The following is a 21,461-nucleotide window of genomic DNA, read 5'->3' on the forward strand; positions in this document are numbered from 1 at the left end:
GGGGCGGCTCATCCCCTCCTCCTCATCACAGTGAGGCCTCAGACCAGTCGATTGGCTGCAGTGTGATTTGTGTGTCTGCGCACACACTCTACAGCTGTGAAGAGCGAGAGTTACTCTGGGAATACGAAAGTGCTTTCTGAGCTCGTAAAACGCGTGAAGAAGAAGATAAATGTTCAGGCTCAGGTCAACAGCGCTGACTGCCAGCAAGCACACGGGAAGTGTGCTGCAGCTATTTTCAGGCCTTCTGTGATCTCTGCTTTTTGCTGTTTGTAATATTGGAAATCCAAAAAAACATCTGGTTTGGAGTTTGAAGGAGAAGCTAAATGCTCAAAATGTAAATACACACTGTCTGCTTAAATGGAATTCTCCAGGAATTAGACAGAGACAGAGATGGGTAGTTTTAACTTCATCTCCTGAGCAGTTACTCTTTGTTAGGCTCAGACTACCATCCACATTTATCTTGGATTTCAGCCGTCAGCCATCAGTGTCAGTGGTGTAAAGCTGGCAGCAGCACAGTCACCGCCAAACACAACTGATGCAGAGAAGATCCTGAAATGTGCTCAGGCTCTGTGCATGCTTGTGGCGACGCTGGTGGTTCTGTGCTGGAGAGAAACCGCAAACCTCCGCAACACTACGTCCCGTTCATTCACACTGATCTGGGACTGAAATGACAGAGTACGATGGGAAGAGAAACGAAGCCAGCAATCAAAAGTCAGACAGTCGAGAAAAAACTGAGGGTTCAAATTTAGAAAGAATGGGACAAAAAACTTCCTGGATAACTGCTGCAGGTTTACTCAGTAATGTTAAAAATGTCACAAACAAACAAGAAATGAGAGATTAACATCTGATCCTGGCTGTTTGTGAATCATGATGTGTCATCCACCCTCACCTGGAACAGGTAGACGTCTCCGTGCGAGTTGCTCAGACAGAAGACGTGCTCCTTCTTGGGATGTTCGGGGACAGCCTGGACGATGCTGTCGTCGGCCAGCAGGGCGTAACGAGGAGAAAGCTCCTGCTCAGCGCTGATGTTTTTCCCATAAGTCTCGTAAAACAGCAGAGTGCAACCTGAGGGGAAAGAATCGTCAATTATTTCAGACAAAATAATCGATTATTTCTGCTGCGCTCGGGCCAAAAGTCTCGGCACTTGAAGTGAGAGAGTGTCATGCTAGTGGCAGCTAATGTAGCCTTTAGCCTGCTGCAGAGACGAGGAACAGCTTCAGGTCTGGAGAGGATTTTCCTCAGATGTATTTGTCCTCCGGGCAGGACGGGGCGTACCTTTCAGTGTGACCCAGTAGTGTTTCCACTTGCGGCGAGCCGCCAGCTCCAGCTTCCTGTCCTTGCTGACGGTGAGGAGAGCTTTGAAGGAGAGCCATCCGGCCCTTCGCACCACACCCTGCTCCTTCTCAAACAGGACATCCAGCTGCTCGCCTCCTCCCACCTCCACCTCCCCATCCATCTCGTCCTCCCCCTCTTCATCCTCTTCTTCTTCATCCCCCTCGGACGGCTCGGTCCGGTCGGCCGTGCTGCTGCAGCCCGTCTCCAGCTCCTGCATGAAGTTTTTGTAGACGTTCTGCCGCTGAATGTCGCTGCTCTGGTTCAGGTTCAGGCTCCTGGAGGAGCCACAGTGGACTGCTGGGAACTGGTTCTGGTTCTGGTTGTGGTTCAGAGTGTGGAGAGGGTTGGAGGACCACAGTGTGCTGCACCCGACCAGCCCAGAGTCCAGCCCGGTATCGCTGCCGTATGGCTCCTGTGGATGAATCAGACGTTTGATCTGGTTTTTAATCTTTTTCATTTATTATTAATCAACAAAGCTGATGAACTCCCAAAAATCTGTCAGTTAAAGGTTTCCTCAAGAGAAGGACTGACAAAGAGGAAATAGTGTTGTTGTAATTCCTCCTATGGCCACCAGAGGGACATAAAACTCACAATTATGTTGCCCTTTAACACAAAAAATTAAAAGTCTGATAATTTTCTATATTTTTCTTATTTTCATTGTATTCATGGATCCTTTAATGCAGCAAGTTAGGAAATATGCTCAGAAACTTCTAAGTTCTCCAATTGTTTAGGATAAACAATGTGGACGTTTATACAGGCTTTTAAAAATCTGAATACGATAGCTGGGATGTATGATGTAGTGAAATCAATCATCAATCAATGATAAATATTTAGCTTTTAAGTCTTCCGTACGTGTAAAACTCCCACTGACTTCATTTTTTAAATGCTGGCTCTGTTGTTGTGTCTTACCTGGATCCTCCTCTTCTTCCTGCTCAGACTTCCTGTCCAGTCGCTGAGTCGTCTGATTCGGCTCTTCAGGAAGTCTTTGCGGTTGTTTCCGCAGGTGGAGATGGTGTTAACAGGTTCGGCCCTGCGACAGGGCAGCGTCAGGGAGGAGTAACGCTGTTCCGAGCCTCCTCCTGACCCCTCCTCCTCCTGGATGACATCATCCAGGAGTGCCGTGGAGGAGATGGTGGTCCTCTGCTGCTGCAGGGAGGCGTCTGCTGTGATGGGGAAGGCCGGCAGCGTGTTGTGGCTGGAGTAAACGTTGTCCAGTGAGGTGGTGGAAGGTGAAACCAAGCTGAAGTCTCTCAGGTCAGACTGCAGGATCACTGAGTCCCCGATGCCGCTGTCCTCCGTCCGACCGGAGGAGCAGGTGTTGTAGCCTGCGGCGGAGGTGAACTCGCCCGTCTCGGTGGTGGGGAAGAGGAGGCTGGAGTTAAATCCGGGAGAAATGTCCACCTGGGCTGAGAAGAAGGTGTTGTACCCGCTGCTGGTGGTGGCCGTCTCCTCTGTGCGGGTGGAGGAGTAGGTGGTGTAGCCGCTGCTGTTGGCCACGCTCTCCCCGCAAACGAACACGTTGTCAGAAAGCTCGCCGCCGGTCCCCCACGGCGAGTCGTACCAGGAGCCGTCGGAGCTGAGTGAGCTACCCTTGCTGGTGCGGAGGGAGGGTTCGGCGACTGGGGTGGCAGTGGTGGTGGCAGGGAGGCCGGCCAGCCCCTGTGGCTCCCTGGGGCCGACCCTGCCATTGGTGAACTCCACCCTCATGCTGCCATCTTTGCTGAGCAGCACCTTCGGGCTACCGCCGCTCTCCAGGGATGCCCGCTCGCCACAAATCCCATTACTCCTGCCGCCATTCTCCAAGTAACCAAACTGTTTCCTGCAGCCTCCCTGCACCCGCTCCCCTCTGATGTACCTCTGAGGGGATCCTGCTCCCAGCTTGGAGCCTCCTCTGGCTGCTTTGGGTGCATGTTCATAATGCCAGGAGGTGTACGGCGGGCCAGCGCCCCTCCCCCGACTCCTGCCGCCTCCCTGGCTGCTCCTCCACCAGCTGCGAGCCGACGGCACCTCCTCCCTCCTGGAGGAGAACCTGAGTGCACAGGAGGACTTGGCAGGAGAGACGAAGCTGCTGTGACTGTCTGTGTTTCCCATCGTAACCTGGAGGAGCATCAAGGAGGATGACATCATCAACATGAGACAGACGGAGGAGATAAATCACCTCAAAACTACAAACGCTGCTGTTTGTCTGCCAGTTAAAGTGAGCCCAGACTTCAAAGAGATTTATATTCAGTGACACTCACTTAGATTTGTGCTGAACACATTTGGAAATAATAGATTTATTATTATTACTTTTTGACCTTTTTCATGCCAGCAAAGAAACACAAAGCTGCTCCAACTCCTGTAGTGTTTCCATCACTTCTGCATCATGTGATTACTACCAGTAACACCACCAGCACTACTGATTCTTCTTCCAAAACCTTGCTCCTTACCCACAATGCAACTTGACCCACTCACTCAACAGTACAGATTTGGCTGTGTTTTCATAGAAGCAGCATGAATTAGCATTTTGATGAAGCAATCCCCACTCCAGACCCCTTACTTTCAACACCTTTTAACAGCAGCCGAACGGTTCTGAGCTTCTTTCAGCTCAAAGCAGCTTTTCACAAGTAAAACTATTGACTGGAAAGACGATGTGGATGAATAAATCGCAACAGCCACTGAGCCCTCATGTCCACAGATCCATCTATGACAACTAAGCAAACTCAATCCGATGATGAAGACCATGTGGTGCTGGTGAAGATTCTGGAAAAAGCTCGTACAGTACGTGGACCTTGAGCTGAGGTCGCATGCTGCTGTTCTCAAGAGTTTAACCACAAGAGAGCAGCAAAAACAAGATTTTAGATCAAATCAAGCTGCTCGTTAATTGAATGAAAATAAATCAAATGATGTTTGCTCAGTTTGTAGTGCAGCCTCGACCACTGCTCCAACATTACAGCAAAAACACCCATTACTGCTGCTCTCAAGTCATTACTACTTGATTATTATTCACTTGTAGCTGTGAAGCACTCTGTTCCCAGGTCTCTCTGCTACCCACCACTGCTGCTACTATCACTACATCTACACATCGGTGCTACAACCTCTCCATCTATGTCTGCTGCTGCTCCCATAAACAAAGCTGCTCATGCACTCTTTACTTAAATCAAAACTTCTTCTGTTCACAGCCGGCGTCAGCTTTCTGATACGTGTTGTAGGTAATCAATGAAGCTGGATGACTTGCACGACATGAAAAGCAACATTATTCTAGGATTTGCTCATACCAGAGCATCTTTGCAAACAGTGAAAATAAAAGTTATTACAGCTACGAACGGCGACAAAGAGCAATCAAAAGGTGAAGAAGTACAGAAGATTAATTTCTATAAATGAAGAAAAGCTGATAAAGTAAATAAAGAGTGTAGAGTTTTACCGGTTTGGGGTGTTTTCGTCCTCAGAAACAGAAACTCAGCAGCTCCTTCATGCTCCGTCCTGCTGCCTCCTCTCTCTCTCTTTACTACTGAAGCTCGCTCTCCCACCTCCAGCTGCTCCCCCTCTCACTCTCTCTCTGTTTGTCTATGTCGCTCGCCCTCTCTCTTCACACCGGCTCATCTGTTGGGGGAGAACAGAGGGAGGGAGGGGCTTCATGAGCTCCGGCACACAGACTTTGCTTTTGTATAAACCCCCCCCTCCACAGAAAGCTCTTCCATGACGTCTCCGCTTCTTAAACCAGACCTCACTCTGTCTTCTGTTTATTTTGGTTTGCAGGAATGTGAAGCAATTTTCTCCTCGTTTTCCCTCTTTCTGTTTCCTTTAAGTCGTTATATTCATCGAGAGTCAATGTGGGCTGAGATCATCGGACAGCAGCTATTTTAAGAGCTTCATACAGAGACGACAAGTTTATTTTCATCATCGGTTAATGAGATGCTTAAAGAGCCCCTCCACACATGTATGAAGACATAGTTTACATAGAAAAAAGGACAATCAGCACGTTAAAATCCTAAAAATGGCAAAATGGCTGAATTAGTGAATCATGTCAAAGGATTAATTAATTTATGTTGTTGATAAATATTCAAGAAAAACAACTGAAATAAGGCAGCTGGACTTGATCAAAGCTGAACACCGCATCAGAAGAGACAGGTGGACTAGACCGAGACCAGTACGAGTCAAAACGACCTCAAGTCCGAGACAAGTCCAACTGAAGCCTGAGTCCAAACGTCCATGAGACAGAGACGAGTCTGAGTGAGAATGCTGATGATGCCAAGTCCAAGTCAAAGTGGACAAGAGACAGAGACAAGTCAGAGACAACAGCCTCTAAACAGAGACTGGACTCAAGGACGGGAGCCTTGGTTTACATGAGGACATGGACCTCAGTGGACCTCAGTGGACCTCAGTGTCTCACCTTGAAACTATGAACAGAAAAGTGTCCTCAGTATCAAACCTGTTAAAGATGGTGCTGACTCTGAGTCGTAATGCTGGTGACTCGTCAGACAGATCCTGACTGAGACAGGTTTGTTAAAGTTATACTGCGTTTCATTCAGTCAAAGTTTTTGTGCAGCTGTTTTGTGTTTAACATTTATCATTTGACGATTCCAGGACTTTTCCAGGACTTTCCATAATCTGCGTCTTCCAGCCTGGTGTTTTCTGATTTTCCTTCCAGCTGTGGAATAAAATCGAAACTACATCAAACATCGTCACAAATAAAACGAAAGTCAGATGTCTTCCACAGGACGATAACGAGCTCTGGGCGCTCACTTCCTGAGCGAGCTGGGGGGAGGTCAAAGGTCACGGGCAACTTGAGCTTCAGTGTGTTCTAACAGTGAGCTCTGGCAGGGCGACGCCCATCCTGTCCCACAGGTCACAGCCGAGGAGGAAGAAGGAGGGGGAGAGCCGACGGCAAAACAATGCACTGCTGCCCCCGAACGCATCAGTGACCTTTGACCTCTCTTACTGAAACAAGGATGGGAAGAGCTGAGGAGAACCCTCGACAGCTGGAGCGCCCCGACGGAGGAGATTTAACCAGAGAATGAAATCAAATATTCACACTTCACATAATCTGCCTGAAATTCATGCACATTTTTAGGTTAGGTTACAACAACAACAGGTACCAAAGACAACAAGACAAGTTCATAAGGAGACGATGAGGCCAACGAGTGTCGTCGGGTCAAAGGTCATGACTGGACTTCAACCCAGACGCCACTGAAACACCATGTGACCAGCGTTAGCTGAAAGTCCTGTGTTTGCTCGTCCAAAAGACGAAAACCAACAGCCTGTCGTCAGTTTAGTTTACATACTGCTGTTTATTCACTGATGTGTTTATTTACATTTAACCACAGTTAGAGTCTTTCCTTAACGTTGAACCACAGACAGGAAGTGAACTCAGGACTCAAATCGAATTTTAAAAAGCTCCCAAAAACTGTATGTTTCGACCTTCAAGGTCTTCTTCAGGCCTCAACCTGATCTGGAATAACACCCATGATCTCATCCACGTCTGTCATTCGTTGGTCAACACGTCGCATTATTACATTTTTGGGAGCTTCAATCAAACTTCCATTTTCCTTTAAAATCACATCTAACCAATTTGTCTTCCGGATCTCCAAAATTTTCATTGGTAGTTGGAACAGAATGAAAATAAGGAACCTTAAACGTAGAACCTGTTTTTAGGCCTTGAGGTTATGAAAACTGATTTCACAGCATCAGTGTAAACTCTCACCCTCACCCGTCACGGCCTCCCCCTCCCCCCTCGGTCCTCCCCTCAGTGCTAGTTTGTGTCTTGGAGCTCAGACGCTCGGCTCTGAATGGAGAAAGTCTGCTGTCCACTTTTGTTGGCTCGTCCTATCGGCCATCTGCCGGCTCGCACGACGCGCCTCCACGGGCGACCCCTCCCATTCTTCATTAACAAAGACCCTCCTCGCCCCTCTCGCCCTCTCCCCAAGGCGGGCGTGAGGCCAACATATTGGAGGAATTCATCCGATTCGGATTGAAAAGAATCTGATTAATGTGCAGATTGAGCTGCTCTCGGTTTGCATGGAGGAATGCCACCTGTTCGCTAAGTGGACTTTATCATCTGAGGGTCGCGAGGAGACATTAGACGTAAAGACAGATTCTGAGAGGAAACCTCACGAATGCCTTTACGTAGCTAAAACAGTCAAGGTGGCATCGCTAGTTTGAGAGAGCTCAAACTGATGCTAACGTAGACGCAATGTTCACTGTGATGGTTTAAACGACTTAAACAAGAGTGCCGCGTGACGCTTTCAAACAATACGACTGCAAACACTCCAGAAATACAGAAAACAATTATAAAAATCATGCTCACAATCAGATACAGAAAACTAGTGAGTGCTGTGAATCAGCGTCTGAACGGTCAGCTGACTGGAACAGATAGCTGTGCTAATGCTAATGCTAACGCTAGGTGAGAGAGCTTTCTGATGAGAACCGGATTTATTGAGGAGAGTCGGTCTGCTGAATCATTGCAGACAAACGGTGACAGTCACAGCTACAACAACGTGTTTGAAACACTCAAAGTCATCAGTCAATGCAGAGAAATGACAGAAAAATATTAAAACTTTAAAACAGCCTGTCGAGCGATGGATAAAACCCACTGAACGACTACTTTGTTCGGCTGCCATTTTCTTCTTTTCTCAGTGTAATGAAGCTTTTGTCTCGAGGCTGAGAGGACGCAGGAAACAGGAAGTCCAGATCAGCAGTAAATAGCAGGAAACTGAAACACCTCCTGCAGCAGCAGACACACAAACACTGCTGCCGTCACACACTGCCTTTACGTTCAGACGATTATTTATTAATATGCTGTATGCTCCCATGTTAACTGTTCACAGTAGATTCGTTTTCAGAGCTCAGAGACCAAGAGGACAGAGCTGCAACCAATGATTATTCCACTACTAATTCATCTGCTGATTATCGTCCTAAACTCAGAAGGATCTCACTTTTTCTTTTCTTTTCAACACACGACAGCCAGTATGATGTGCACCGCTTCGGACGCCATGTTTGTTTACGTTCTTGCTGAAGTCGGTCGCTAGCTCCTCCTTCCTCTTGACATCATGCAGGTGGTGAGTTCAGTTAACGACTGAACGACTGAACAGTTAACGACTGACAAACTGTCTCATCTCTAAAAGAGCTTGCTGACAGTCTGAGCCACACTCAGTGCTCCTAAGTCTCCACTTCATGTTCCTTCGGATCAAAAAGCTGCAGACGGTCCAGCAGGATGTATTTTTGCCGTTACGATGTGCCAGAACGTTCCTCCATTTCCAAGCTCTACACTGACAGGTCCAGACTACATAGAGGCACAAAAATGTTGTTAATTGTGGTGCGATATAATAGACGTAACACCGCCCTGACAGTTTCCATGGAGCTGGACTGACGAATACACCCTCAGGTCAGCGAGGACAGACACGCAAACTCCGACGATGTGTTCACTCACATGATCCGCCGATTGAATCATTCTGAACTGAATCTACGAGGTGGCACTGCAGAACAAATATCATACTGATGATTTATCTGGTCTTAGAGACGTAGCAGTGGTGGAGAAGTAGCACTGTGTAAACAGGCTATTACGACCCATATTTACTGTTATAAGCGCTAGTGGCTGCAGTAAATATGACAGAAGCAAAGAAGTAAGTCAGGTGATGTAGTATAAAGAACAAGAAAGTCCACATATGGAGGACGGTGGGGTGGATGGATGGGACAAACATACGCAGGACTTTCACTGATGAGAGTCAACGTTAAGCTTCATAATGTACCCACATAGCGTAAAACAGTAACCTACTTAGTTAAACCCATAACCTTTTCCTAAAGCTAACCAACCGGTTCTGGTGACTAATCCTAAGCAAAGTTTGACAATGTTTACCACGTGATGACGAAGGTCGGCCTTCATCTCACAGGGTACTCTCCGGCAGTCAGGTATGCTGCCCGGTGAGTCATTAACAATCAACCTCACTGAGGTATGAGGATGTGTTGATCAGACCACTGCTGGATTGCAGATGAGCACCGACTTTGCTGCCATAGTAGATGCAGTTAACTCTCCAAATGTGCAAAGCAAAGCCACAGTTTAAAACCAAAAGTGACCAAAAAAAAAGATGGAATGCAAAAGAAGAAGTGAAACCTGATGCCAAAACAACTGGAAAAGTCAAAGCTCTTTTTAGTCTTTTGTTGATTTTGTGTCTGTCTGGTTTTGTCCAATCAGCAGTCCAAAACCCAGAGAGATTCGGTGGACTGTCCTATGAAACAGGATTATTTGAAAGCAGAGAAATCTTCTGGATGACCAGAAGAAGCTCTACTAAAGCAGCAGCTCCAGTCAAATCTGCTCAGAATCATCCATGAACAAAGTCGTTCGAGAGCAGTTCCACCAGACTTGTTTTGCACACCGAGCGCTCTCCGCTGGTTTCAGGCTCAATTATCTTCGCTTGTTGGACGTTTGCTTTGGGATTAATTGTGCAGCACGAGTGGGGGAGGGGCTATGTTGTGTTTTTGCAAGGAGAAGCCAAGGAGCAAAATGAGCGCTCCACCTCCCCATGGGAAAACACAAAGCAGCAGCTTCGATAAGGAGGAGGGGGTCTGGAGCCGGCAGCCACTTCCCCCCCATCGGAGGAAGTGTGCCTGGGCCGGGGTCGCCGGGGGTAGGTGGGGGCTGTTTCCTGTCCCGGCTGACTGGGGTCCTTGTCCTGGCACGGCGGGCAGACGGGCGGGGACCCCGGACTCAGGTGGGGCCGAGTGTTGGGTTTGGTGTGGCCGCTGCAGCTGCTTCCTCCTCTGGAGAGCCTCAAACATCCAGAAGAGGAACACTGCAGCTCATTTACCAACGTGGAATGGATGTGCGCGGGGCTGTTATGAAGAGATCGACATGGACTCTGACAAGTGGCTTTGCACCGCTGACCATCAGCAAACCATCGTTTGAGCTGTGAAGAAAGAGCTGGAGGGTCAGACGCTATCGCCCATCCAGTGTTTGGTGAAGCTGCTCCATGAAAGAGATGCAGGATTGCCCGCAGTCTGACAGGAGTTGGTAGTGTGTTCAGTTGAACTGATGATTTACCTTTTTACAAAACTCTTTAGGTTTTGAGCTTCTGGTCAGAGAGAAGTCAAGATGATGAAGACATCAGCAAATTAATCAATACTGAAAATAATCTGCAGTTGCAGCCTTCGACTCATTGTAAAGAACTCATCAATGAAAAGCCTTTTTGGATTTCTTGCTTTTGTCTGAGGGTTAGCGTAGAGCACGTGGTCCCTCGTCATGTCCACCCCCCCATCATCATCATCATCCTCATGTCTCCCAGCAGGCCGTTCAGCTGCTGTGATGGATCGAGTCTCTGCTCTAATCGACGCTTAATTGAATGAAGCGTTTGTTGGTGTCTTGGAGGCTGACAGACTCAGGCGGTGCTGCAGAGCCTAATCAGATTTGATGGCAGGTCAAATGTAGTTTGCTTTAACCAGCAGAAGGTTTATCTGCAGGTCCTAAGTCAACTGTCAATAAATTAGGGTGAGTGTCTCAGGCCTCTTCTTCCTCCTGCTGGTGTTTTTAGATTTCACTTGTCAGATGTTGGTTGCACTGTCTTCTACATCAACAATTAAAGCAATTTAAACAAATAAAAAACCAAACCATTTATCTCACAGGACACTTGAGACTCCATGACTGTCTAGTTACAAGAAAAGACAATTTTACATCGAACTTGGCGCATTTTTGTTTGGACCCAACGACGAAAATCTACAGATTCGTTCAGACACGTTTCTAGGGCTCAAGAGGACCAAGTCAAGGCATTCACACCATATTGTGGGGACTCCCTGGGGCCCCATGTCCTCCGCCGGGGGGACCACTGCACTAAATGATCTGCACTATGACATTTTCAACTGCAACAAGCATCACTGGACTCCGATTCAACCCAGACAGCTCTGAGCTTCTCCATGAAGTGTGTGAGAGGTGAATGGAGGATGTGTGTGTGTGTGTGTGTGCGTGCTGATCACACTCGTCTTCCCCCTCCTTTGTCCTTCAACAGAGACACAGAGAGAGGGTAAGAGAGGCCGGACAAAGCAGTGACGAGTGCCCAGCGTCGGCCCTTTCATTCAGGCTCCAGATGCTGCTGTGGGGCCCTCTGGCCCCCAGAACATCCATCAAAACACAAGAGTCACTGTCAGAGAAGAGCAACATGCCAACACGGACACTGCCTATTGTTGATGCGTTACTGGCAGAACTGATGGACACAACTATGAAAAGAAGACCCAAATTGTAATGAAGTCGTCCTTTGAAAACTCTAATAACATGTGTCCAGTTTATTAGGAACACTGGGCTAAAACTAAGGCAGTCTGAAAACAGACATCCACACAGTGCTTTTTGAAAATGCCAAATCCAGATTGAGAACACCTCCGGGGATCAAGTGACAGCCAGTCCAGCTACTTCAAATGAATAGTCCTACTGAATCTAAGCTGAAACAAAACCAAATCACAACTGAGCTGGAAATGTGTCTGAACTGCTTTTTGTGTCTGATCTGTGTCTCGATGCATACTGAACGGCAGCGGTAGGATAAGCACAGCAGTCTGCAGCCCTGCGATGTAGATAAATGAGTGAAGAACTGCACAACCTCTGCCAGTAAGAGCCTCTGGAGCCTCCCACTGAAAAACCAACAACATTAAACACACTGATGGCCCTTGATGACTTACTTGGGCACAAAGTTTCCATTGAAACAACGCGCTGCTTTCCTCTGAGATAAAACTCTGATTAACTCCGACTGAAAGGAGACGACAAACAGTGAGTAATGATGCTGGTCACAAAAACCTCGCTGGGTAAAAGGAGCCACATGTTGGCGGCAGAGCTCTGAGCCAAGAGGCGGAGACGGGACGGAAACACACCAGCGACGGATGGAGCAGCCCGAAGATGAACAAACGCCGCCGCTCGTGTTTACCTGCTGCTTTAACGAGCTCAAGGTGTTTCTGTAGCAGCTCAACACACACGCAGGTAACCACACAGACATGCAGAAATTAGCAGGACTCAGCGGTTAGCCAAAAGCTCGAGTCCAACCACAGAGCAAACACAGGCTGAAGGAGCTCAAACACACTGAATGTGTGAGTTTCTAATGAGAGTCCAGCAGTGAGAAAATGCTGAAAATGGTCAAAAATGTCAAATCCTGAACCTAATTGCTTGTTCTCTGGCCCAGGGACAACTTCCCACCAAATTTCATTGAAATCTAAACATGTTTTTGAGGTATTTTTTGACAAACAGGGGAAGCTGGTGTTTCATGTAGTGACAGTCAGCACTGATTTAGTGATTTACACAAGAAAACATTATTTTTAGACCTGTAGGCTGGACATAAACTCTTCATTTATCGAATCATATTACATTCAGTTAAATGCGGATATTGCAATATTTAACTGTGAGAAGAGCTTAACTGAAGCCCAGGCTCTTAGTGGTTTGTGAAAACTAAAAATGTGATGCAAAGCAGTAAAGTTAAGGATGACTGTGGGGTCTGTGGCATCATTATATCCTGACATATGTAAAAAATGGAGTCCATCTTTACTTAATTAAAGGGTTAGCATTTGACATTTTAGGATATAAGCTACTGAGTTAGATGCTCAGATTGATTGTTCTCATATCTGCCCTTCAAATATGAAGCTATAACCAACATTCTGTTAGCTTAGCTTAGCATGAAGACTGGAAGCAGCTAGCATGGCTCTGTCCAAAGGAAAGAGTAGCACATTAAATCTGGTTTGTTTAATCTGTTCTGGTGTTACAGGTGGTTATGTTTTGGACCGTTTCTCGCCTGGGACCAGCAACTTCCTGGAGTCTCCGCTGAGTTGCCTGGCAACAGCTCAGAGTCAGGAAGTACAGAGACACAAACCCCCTAAAAAACCAGTGATTGTCAGTACAATTGAGATGTGACCGTTCCTAAGTGAGCTTTAGAGATGGATTTCGTTAGCTTGGGACGGAGCCAAGCTAGCGGTTTCCCCCTGCTTCCAGTCTTTATGCTAAGCTAAGCGGATAGTGTACATTTATTTTTGAATTGCGTGAGTTTTGAGCTCTTTTCTGATGAAGTCTTTCAAGGCTTTACTTATGAATGCAGCTAATTATAAGCAGTCCACTGTGCGTGGCTGCAAAGTCTCCAGAAAAGAATTTAGTTTGGACAAAAGGCCTTTTAGTGCGGTTCACACCCGAGCTCGGCATATTGTTTCACTGCTGCTGTTGCGTCAAACATCATATCTGATAGGAATGATTGCCAAACCGTAAGAATGAGAAGAAAAAGCTGCGACCTTTAAGTGCAGATGGTGTGTCAGCTGAAACGAGCTTTAAATCAGTCACAACTACTGAAATTTACTTAAAAGGTAACTTCCTCTGTCCTGTTTGAATCCTTCAGCAGTTGCAGGAGAACAATCTTTCCCTTGTTGTCCCGAAAACGTGATTAAAGAGCTTCAGCTGTAAACAAGCTCAGAGTCCTTTAAGTCCATCGAAGAGGAAAACAAGAGAAAGGAGCATTTGTTTGAGAGCAGGTTAGCGCTCCCTGAGGCTTAATGGCTCTCAGCCGTCTGTCCCAGCTCAGTTTGGTCCTCAAAGCTCACAGCCTGCAGCTGCTGAGCCTCACAGGAATGCCAAAGCTTTTACAGTCAACTCGCTGAGGTGAACAAAATATTTCAAAGACAAACTGTGCAGCTCTTATTGTTGTTTGTGGGCCGAGCGCTCGCGCAGAGTCGTGGAAATGATCCTGATCGGACAGAGCAGCCGGACCGAGGCTGAGAAAACACCTCCGACTCTGATGAAGACCAAAGAGAAGCCGACAGGAATTCTGCTGAGCTGAGTCTTTGTCCGGAGGCGGAGAGGTCCGACAAGGCAGGATCCATGCAGATGTTTGCAGGTGGTGGTTCTTCAGTGCACACAGGTGAAAAGCAACTCGGTGACTGGACCGTTTAGGTGATGTTATCAGTGCTACATGGACCTATGTGTGGTGGCTGATACCAGAACTGTATGTATATAGCAAATGTACATACAGCAAGCTTTAGAGAGAAAGTTAAAGGACAATTAAATAATTAAAACCAAAATAATCCCGTTAAATAACTCACAGTGAAACAAATACTTTGTTGTCTCATTCAGAGGTGGGTCTTTAGCCAGGAGTTAAAAGTGGTGACAGATGGGGACGATCTGGCAGTGAAGGCAAACTGGGAGCAGCAGTGGAAAAGCTTGGTCACACTGGGATTTTGGCGAACTGATCAGAGGATGTGAGGGGTCAGGATGTGGAATCTGGACTGGGAGATCTCAGATGCAGAACTCCGTATTTCACTGGTGAAGGGAGACGATGAAGTCACAAAGAGCTTGGACCTCATCGATCAAACGGTGACGAGGAATCAAATAAAAGGACTTTGTATCAAAGTATAATGGAGGACATTTACTGTCGCTGCATTTCTTTGTCTTACTCTGTTTTTTATTTGGGAACTGCTAAAACAGACTATTATTTAATTATCATCATTCTTCGTTTTTATTGTTGTCTTTTCCGGAGTCCAAGTCCTCGTATGTGCACACATGCTTGGCCAATAAAGCCGATTCTGATTCAACAGTTTGCAGCCAGAAGTTTAGCTTTTGGACTTACGCTAAAAGTAACACATCTACTGTAATCAAATGACATTTTTGACCAAATATCTCAAAATTCCGCATTGTGAAGACAGTCGCAACTGCTTTCCAAATATATTTAAACATTTTAGAAAAATTAAAAAAACACTAAAAAGGCTTCATTGTTCAGAAACGTTCAGAAAGCTGCATCACTGGACTTCACCGGGTTCACCTTCAAAGCAGGAAATCTAATTTTGAAATTAAAAAATGTCTGAATGAAGTGTTCAAAACTGATACGAAGGATTCAGACTTGATAAAGGAAACTCTCACAACCCGGAGGAGCAGCTTTATTTTCTAAACCAGCTAATTAGATGTTGAGATCAGGTCGGGACTGCCGGCTTCCAGCCAAACCGTCCTGGAGACAAACTGCTGCAACATCTGGCTGCTGGAATTTCCCACCCTGGTTGTAAACAACACGTCAACAACACACACACCCACACACACACACTGACTTCCTCTGAGCTGCGTTTGATGCAGACACCTCTGAAGGGTCAAACATCCCATCACACACTTCCTGTCCTGCTGTCACTGTACAGACGCAACCATCCCTGAGCTTTTTATTCCCCGACAGGAAACACAGAAGTTTCCACATGTGAAGCGCACAGCTGGAACAAAGCTTTCATGTTTCAGCTCATCGTTTACGAACTCACATCTATTTTCCAAAGCATTCTTCAGTTTTTAGACCGACTGACTTCCTTCCACTTCGTCTCTGAATATAACCATGTTTAAGTAGCAGTAAACACGCGTTGTTTTGCTGCAACTGCAAGAACTTCAGCTGTCAAATAAAAACATGCCAAAAATCTTAAATCCGGAGCAGCCCTGTTGTCTTACATAAGAGGGCGAGAGTCACCAGAAACCACAGGAATCCCAGGACAAATTCTTGCTCTCTTCTTATTACACAACACTTGGAGAAACTGAGGCTGGAAAAGAGCGAGGATGAAGGAGGAGGAGGAGGAGGGGGAGGGACTGCTGTGAAGAAAAGATGGGACAAACACAGGAAGTAAGACAGAAACATGTCAGAAAGCACCTCAAAGCCTCTGATGTTACGTGGTTTCATGGGTTCAGCACGCAATGAAGCAAACAGTGTCGAGGCTGAAAACTTCCGATGAAGCAGCTCCTCTCTTTACGCCTCAGCTTTTCATCTCAACGGGAATTCACTCCCACATTTCTGCCTGCAGGCGACGTCAGCGGCTCAGGTTTGTCTCAAACGTTCTGCAGGTTTCTCTCTGTCTTCCTGCTCCAACACCGATCAGAGTGACTGATATCTAAATATCTAATACGTAGTGCTCTGACCTGCTCCGTGCTGTTCTGATATTCACTGTGGAAACTCGGAGTAACAGCTAAACTCCACTGCAGCTCTGGTGCACACATCTCAGCATCAGCATCTTTTAGTTTTTCCACTGCAGATTCGTTCGGTGAACCGGAGCCAGATACATTTGGGAGCTTCACCAGTCAGCTTCAAGTGTACCGTTACCAAAACCCACTGAGCAACAACGGAAAAACTGGCCGAACAGAGCCAGCACGACGACAACACGCCGCACTAATGCAATGGAAATAAAAACCTCAACATATCAGGAGCGATTTTCCCCCGAGGAATCAAAGCTGGAGGCAGGGATGGAAGCACAGGCGCAGCGATGGAAAGATGTGCCCAGGATATGGGAAACATGAAAACTGGATATGTTTTCCAATCTGAACAAATCCACCTCAGGATGGTGAGGTGGAAGAAGAGCTCACAGGCTCCTCAAAACAGCAGGAAAATGAAAACTGAGCTTTTCATGCTGCTGGATAGATGGTCCCAAAATGTCTTTCACAGAGACAGACTCAAACGTCTGAAAGGTCGCTCACATCACAGTCCAGAGATTTCAGTGCAACGTAACTTTGATTCAACATCTGTCTGTTAACAACAAAGTATGTTCTGACTTTATCTTAAAGGCTCAGTGATGCCGTTCATTTCAGATAAACCACAATCCTCAGCTGAACACTGATGTCTGTTCTGACGAAGCTCAACGTGTCTTTATATACACACACACACACACACACACACACACGAACGACTGCACACAAATTCACTTGTATGACTCTGGGCAGAGAGGGCGGGGCGGGCGGGGGGGGGGGTATTATGATGTGGGAAAAGAGAGAGAGAGTATTATGTGAGTAATTGGAAGCAGCTGTTGAGGGAAACACTGATCCTGGTTGGTTGTTGGTCGGATTGGAAGCTGCTCTGAGAACAGCGACGGGGTGACGTCACACACTGAGCTCACAAACACACACACACACACACGCATACGCACACGCACACGTACACGTACACGCACACACACACACACGCACACACACACACCATTCCACACAAACACACATCAGTCCACAAACACAACATCACTTTGGTCCAGACTGACGTGAACATTCGTACACTCGTGACCAATCAGAGACGTTCTTTGTCCTCAGAGGACGACATCTTCACTGAGTATGAGAGTGTGAGATGTTGAAAAAAAAAGTTGATCCTGCGGGAAGTTCTGCAAGTTAAAAGTGAATTTTTCTACGATTTCTAATCAGATTTCTTGACATTTTTCTCACGATAAGACCAGCTGCAGACCAGCTACACACTGATGCTGTGTCTCTGAAAGCAACAGTTCTCAGAGATGCAGCCCAGTATCATAACGTCCTTCTGGACCTCCAGTCATCAAATGCACCACAATGGCAGCTGAGGTTCCCAGAACACTTCATGGTCATGTTGAGCTTTTTCCACCACCGTCTGCAGATTGCCCCTCAGCCTCCCTCAGCCCTCCAACACGCTAACCAAAGCCTTTCAGTCCTGTGGACAGACGACTCCTGAAATTACAGCTGCAGGCACCAAATAAGCCTCATTATGATGAGCTGGACGTTTACAGTTTCCTTCATCCTCCGAGTAATCAAAGCTGGATGAATGAGTGTGTGTGTGTGTGTGTGTGTGTGTGTTTCTAATGTCTTCATTCACTGGGAGATTGCTCTATTATTTAGACGCTTCCTCTGCTTGTTTGGAGAAAATTGCAGAATTACAGAAAACATCAAAAGCATCAAAACTGCATCTGGTCATTATGTTTTCAGTGTGACAAACCTGCTTCATAACAGATATTTTAAACCCCAATTTCAGTTGAACTGGCTGAAATCAGAGGCGTTTGGAGTCTTTAAATTTAGCAGTGAGCTCTGCCTGAAGCTCAGCTGAGTCCACAACGACCGTGTCCAAACCGCAGAGTGGGGAAAAAAAGGAAAGAGCACTGGGTTTTGCCAAGAACAGTGTTGGCCTTGTTAAATTTGGGTTAAGGTATGCTGCTCGACAGCTCCGTCCACTTCCTGCGTTGAAGACCGTAGAGCTCTAAAGGGGCTTTAATTCACCTGCACGTGAGTCAAACAGAGGCTGGCGGTCACAGAGCGCCCTGACGGCAGCGACTTCACACAGAAACACAAGCATCTCTCAACTCTTTACTACAGAATACGAAGCATCGAGACCTTAACCAGCGCTTAGTTATCTTCTACTGTCCACTAACTGTCCGTCACAGCCAATAAACCAACGAGAATACGACAAAAACCCATGTACGTACATCTCTGAGCGTTAATCTGTCTTGTTTCAAGATGTGGACACAGAAAAGAAATTGTAAAAATGTCTTGAAACAAAGGAAACCATCGTGTTGGTGGATTTCTTTAAATACGCCTGTTTCACCTCCGGCTGTGATTGGGTGTCGTCAGAACTGTGCTGTGTCGCACCTGCAGCCACTCCCAACAGTGACATCACAGGGTCTCTGAGTACGCCTGTGCATCACTGCAGCAAGGTGACAAGTTCAAGCAAAATCAAGGTTTACAAGGGGAGCTCAATTACTCTTTTTACATAAACTCTTTCATAGAAATGATATCTCTTTGGCTATGACCTTTGACCTTCTTACAGACTGATGTTGATCTTTAATCTGAGGATCACTGCCGTCTTCTGAATGTGGCTGTAAAAAGACTCTTAACCTCCTGCCCGTTACGAAGCATTAATAAAACTCTATTGTGGTGAAAATGAGTTCTAATTAGGTTTATTAGCCAGAAGCTGCTTCACGTTAACAGAGTTCAGCTCTGCTGAGTCAGATCCTATCAGCTTGGCCTCAAACACAAACAAAGCCTCTTCGTTGTTGGATCAGACGGCTTAAAGTCAGAACAGGCCGGCTGAGCCGATCGTTTTCTTCTACCGCGCAGAAAGCAGCGGCCTCGCACGACAACATGGAGGTTAATTAGGTAGAAAATCCAGTGCACATTCCAGCTGAACACAGACGCCCTTCTTCCTCCTCTGCTGCTGCAGCGGCCACGCTGGGCCGCCTGCCCGCCATGACGAGAGGGAAAACAAACCGCTGGTTTCACCGTGTGTGTGTGTGTGTGTGTGTGTGTGTGGACAGTCCACGTTCTGTCAGGTGTTTCATTGCATTTACAGAAACAAGCTGCTGTTTTCCTTTTTAAAATCCAGCAGCAGCAGCAGCAGCAGCAGCAGCTTTTGCAGACATGGCGACTCTGCTTCTGTAGAAAAGAAAGAACGTAACGATGCGCCAATGTGACCCGTTTCACCCTTTGACCTAAACGAAAGGTGGCCGATGAGGATGCAGGAGGAGTTCAGCAGCACTGAACAATCACGGTTTAGTAGATACCTCGGTTTGGGCATCACGGCTCATGTGACTCACTGTCCACCATCCTAACTGTAACAGCTTCCTGTGCTTATGTCATTGCCCATCTTCCCTTCTCATCTGCCTTGTCAGGTATCATTTCTTATTGTATTTATCATGATTATACTGTCAATTAGAAAAAACGCATAACAACAATCAACACAAATGCCAGTACAGATCCACTGCAGCTCAGTGGATTGTTAAAGAGTCGACAAAACCCCTAAAATCCCATGTCACAGAGCTGATGTGAGCCTGTAAACTGACTCAAGAGCTGCTCTGACTCTCATTAGCTCACAGCAGAGACTAATGAGCTCCACTCCATGCTCATCAACATGCTGTTTAACTGTGAGGTGACAGCTGGAGAGCCGGGGCCGAGCGCTCGGCTGGCGGAGCGTCACTCTCACCGAGAACAACTTTCCATTGTTGATCCGACGGGACAAAAGACATCGAGGAGGATCTCCAGTCTCCCACATGTCGCGCTGATCACTGAGGTGTTTCTCTTATTGATCACTGAAGCCTCCATTGTGTTCAGCTAAATCCTGCATCAGTTTACAGACTGGCTTGTTCTATGCAGGCTGGCACTGCTTTCATGTCAGCTCTGTGAGAGGTAATCAATCACGGTGAAGGTTTATTCAACTTTAGTTCTTGACCTCAAAGCTGCCTTATCTGCAGTATGTGTGGAGCGACTGCTGGCGTACTTAGGTTGGTGGTTTCCAAACATTTTGACCATGTGACCCCTTAAAACGAAGCGAACGTTAATGCATTGATCCGAACCGTTCTGTCAAGCTTTCTCAGGAAAACAAGCACAGCAGGAATGGTAAGTACAGTATGTTAGGGCTGCTCGTGACATTTTCTTTATTATCTATTCATCTTTCCACTAAAAACAGCTTGTTTGGTCCAACTAGCAGCTCAAAACAACAGTTAACAATGTTTCAAGATAGAGAAAAGCTACAAATTAGCACGTACTGAAAAGCAAGAACCAGGAGATTTTGGACATTTTTTCTTGATACGATTATCAACAGCTGCAATTCAACGTTGTATCCAGTGTCAGTTAAAAGGATAAAATGTTCATGTTTCGCGCTCTCAAAGATCAATACGGCAGCATTTCAGCGTTTAGCTTCAGGTTTCCTTCCATATTTATTTCTTCTGGAGTAAAACGATGCTCAAACACTCATTCATTCTGTGGTTCAAAACAAACACAGCTCCTTGTGGGTTTCTGGACACAGGCGAGCAGTGTTCGACCTGCCGGGGCGTCTCCACGCCACCACGCCACCACCTGAGCTGCTCACCTTACAACACAAACAACCAGGTCAAACCACGGCGGCAGAGGAAACTCCTCAGCAGAGAGGTGATGGATGGTTAGAAGGGCAGAAAAATAAACTCAGCTCCAGGATTTGTTTAGTTTTAAACCATTTTACATTCCTAAAAACACCACAGAAAATACTGCTTTCTGACTGGTCATCTGCTTAATTACCTTTCTAAATCACAGCTCAAGGTAAGCATAGCAATGGGATGGATGATTCAGGGTGACTTAACCTCTCTGTTCCTTTGGTCAGCAGACACGACAGTAGAGACACATACTGGCCAAAAGTATGTGGACGCCCCGGCCACATGCTTTAAGTCTGATTGATTCGGCTGCTCCTAATACGACAGCAAACAATGATACTAGACAAACAGTGTATGAATGTCCATGTGTCCATACACTTTTGGCCACTCTATGACACCACAAACAATAAAACCTGTGTGTGCTGGGGGGGGGGGGAGGGGGGGGCTTCAGGTCCTGATCTCTCCTCCCTGGAGGTTTTTGGGGCTCTGCAGGACTCCACATGGCTTTTAATGTGTCAGCACACACACACACACACACACACACACACACACACACACACACA

The 21,461-nt window shown here is 46.6% G+C and overlaps 2 protein-coding genes across 3 annotated transcripts in view; one reads left to right on the forward strand and one right to left on the reverse strand.

Moving 5' to 3' along the window:
- Positions 1 to 21,461, reverse strand: part of LOC139347982 (rho guanine nucleotide exchange factor TIAM2-like) — a 37,144-nt gene that overhangs the window by 14,429 nt on the left and 1,254 nt on the right. The window contains exons 2-5 of the mRNA XM_070987897.1: positions 4,739 to 4,917; positions 2,245 to 3,432; positions 1,276 to 1,747; positions 890 to 1,065 (exon numbers count right to left, since the gene is read on the reverse strand). Coding sequence (XP_070843998.1) covers positions 890 to 1,065; positions 1,276 to 1,747; positions 2,245 to 3,426 — 1,830 coding nt within the window. The 5' untranslated portion in view covers positions 3,427 to 3,432; positions 4,739 to 4,917. The remainder of the gene's footprint in view (positions 1 to 889; positions 1,066 to 1,275; positions 1,748 to 2,244; positions 3,433 to 4,738; positions 4,918 to 21,461) is intronic.
- txlnba (taxilin beta a) overlaps positions 844 to 21,461 on the forward strand; it is a 356,647-nt gene continuing 336,029 nt past the window's right edge. For both annotated transcript variants that reach the window (XM_070987886.1, XM_070987888.1), the window contains exon 1: positions 844 to 853. The gene's annotated coding sequence lies outside the window, so the exon portion shown is untranslated. The remainder of the gene's footprint in view (positions 854 to 21,461) is intronic.

This window comes from Chaetodon trifascialis, chromosome 19 (genome assembly GCF_039877785.1).
Source record: "Chaetodon trifascialis isolate fChaTrf1 chromosome 19, fChaTrf1.hap1, whole genome shotgun sequence".
Taxonomy (NCBI): domain Eukaryota; kingdom Metazoa; phylum Chordata; class Actinopteri; order Chaetodontiformes; family Chaetodontidae; genus Chaetodon; species Chaetodon trifascialis.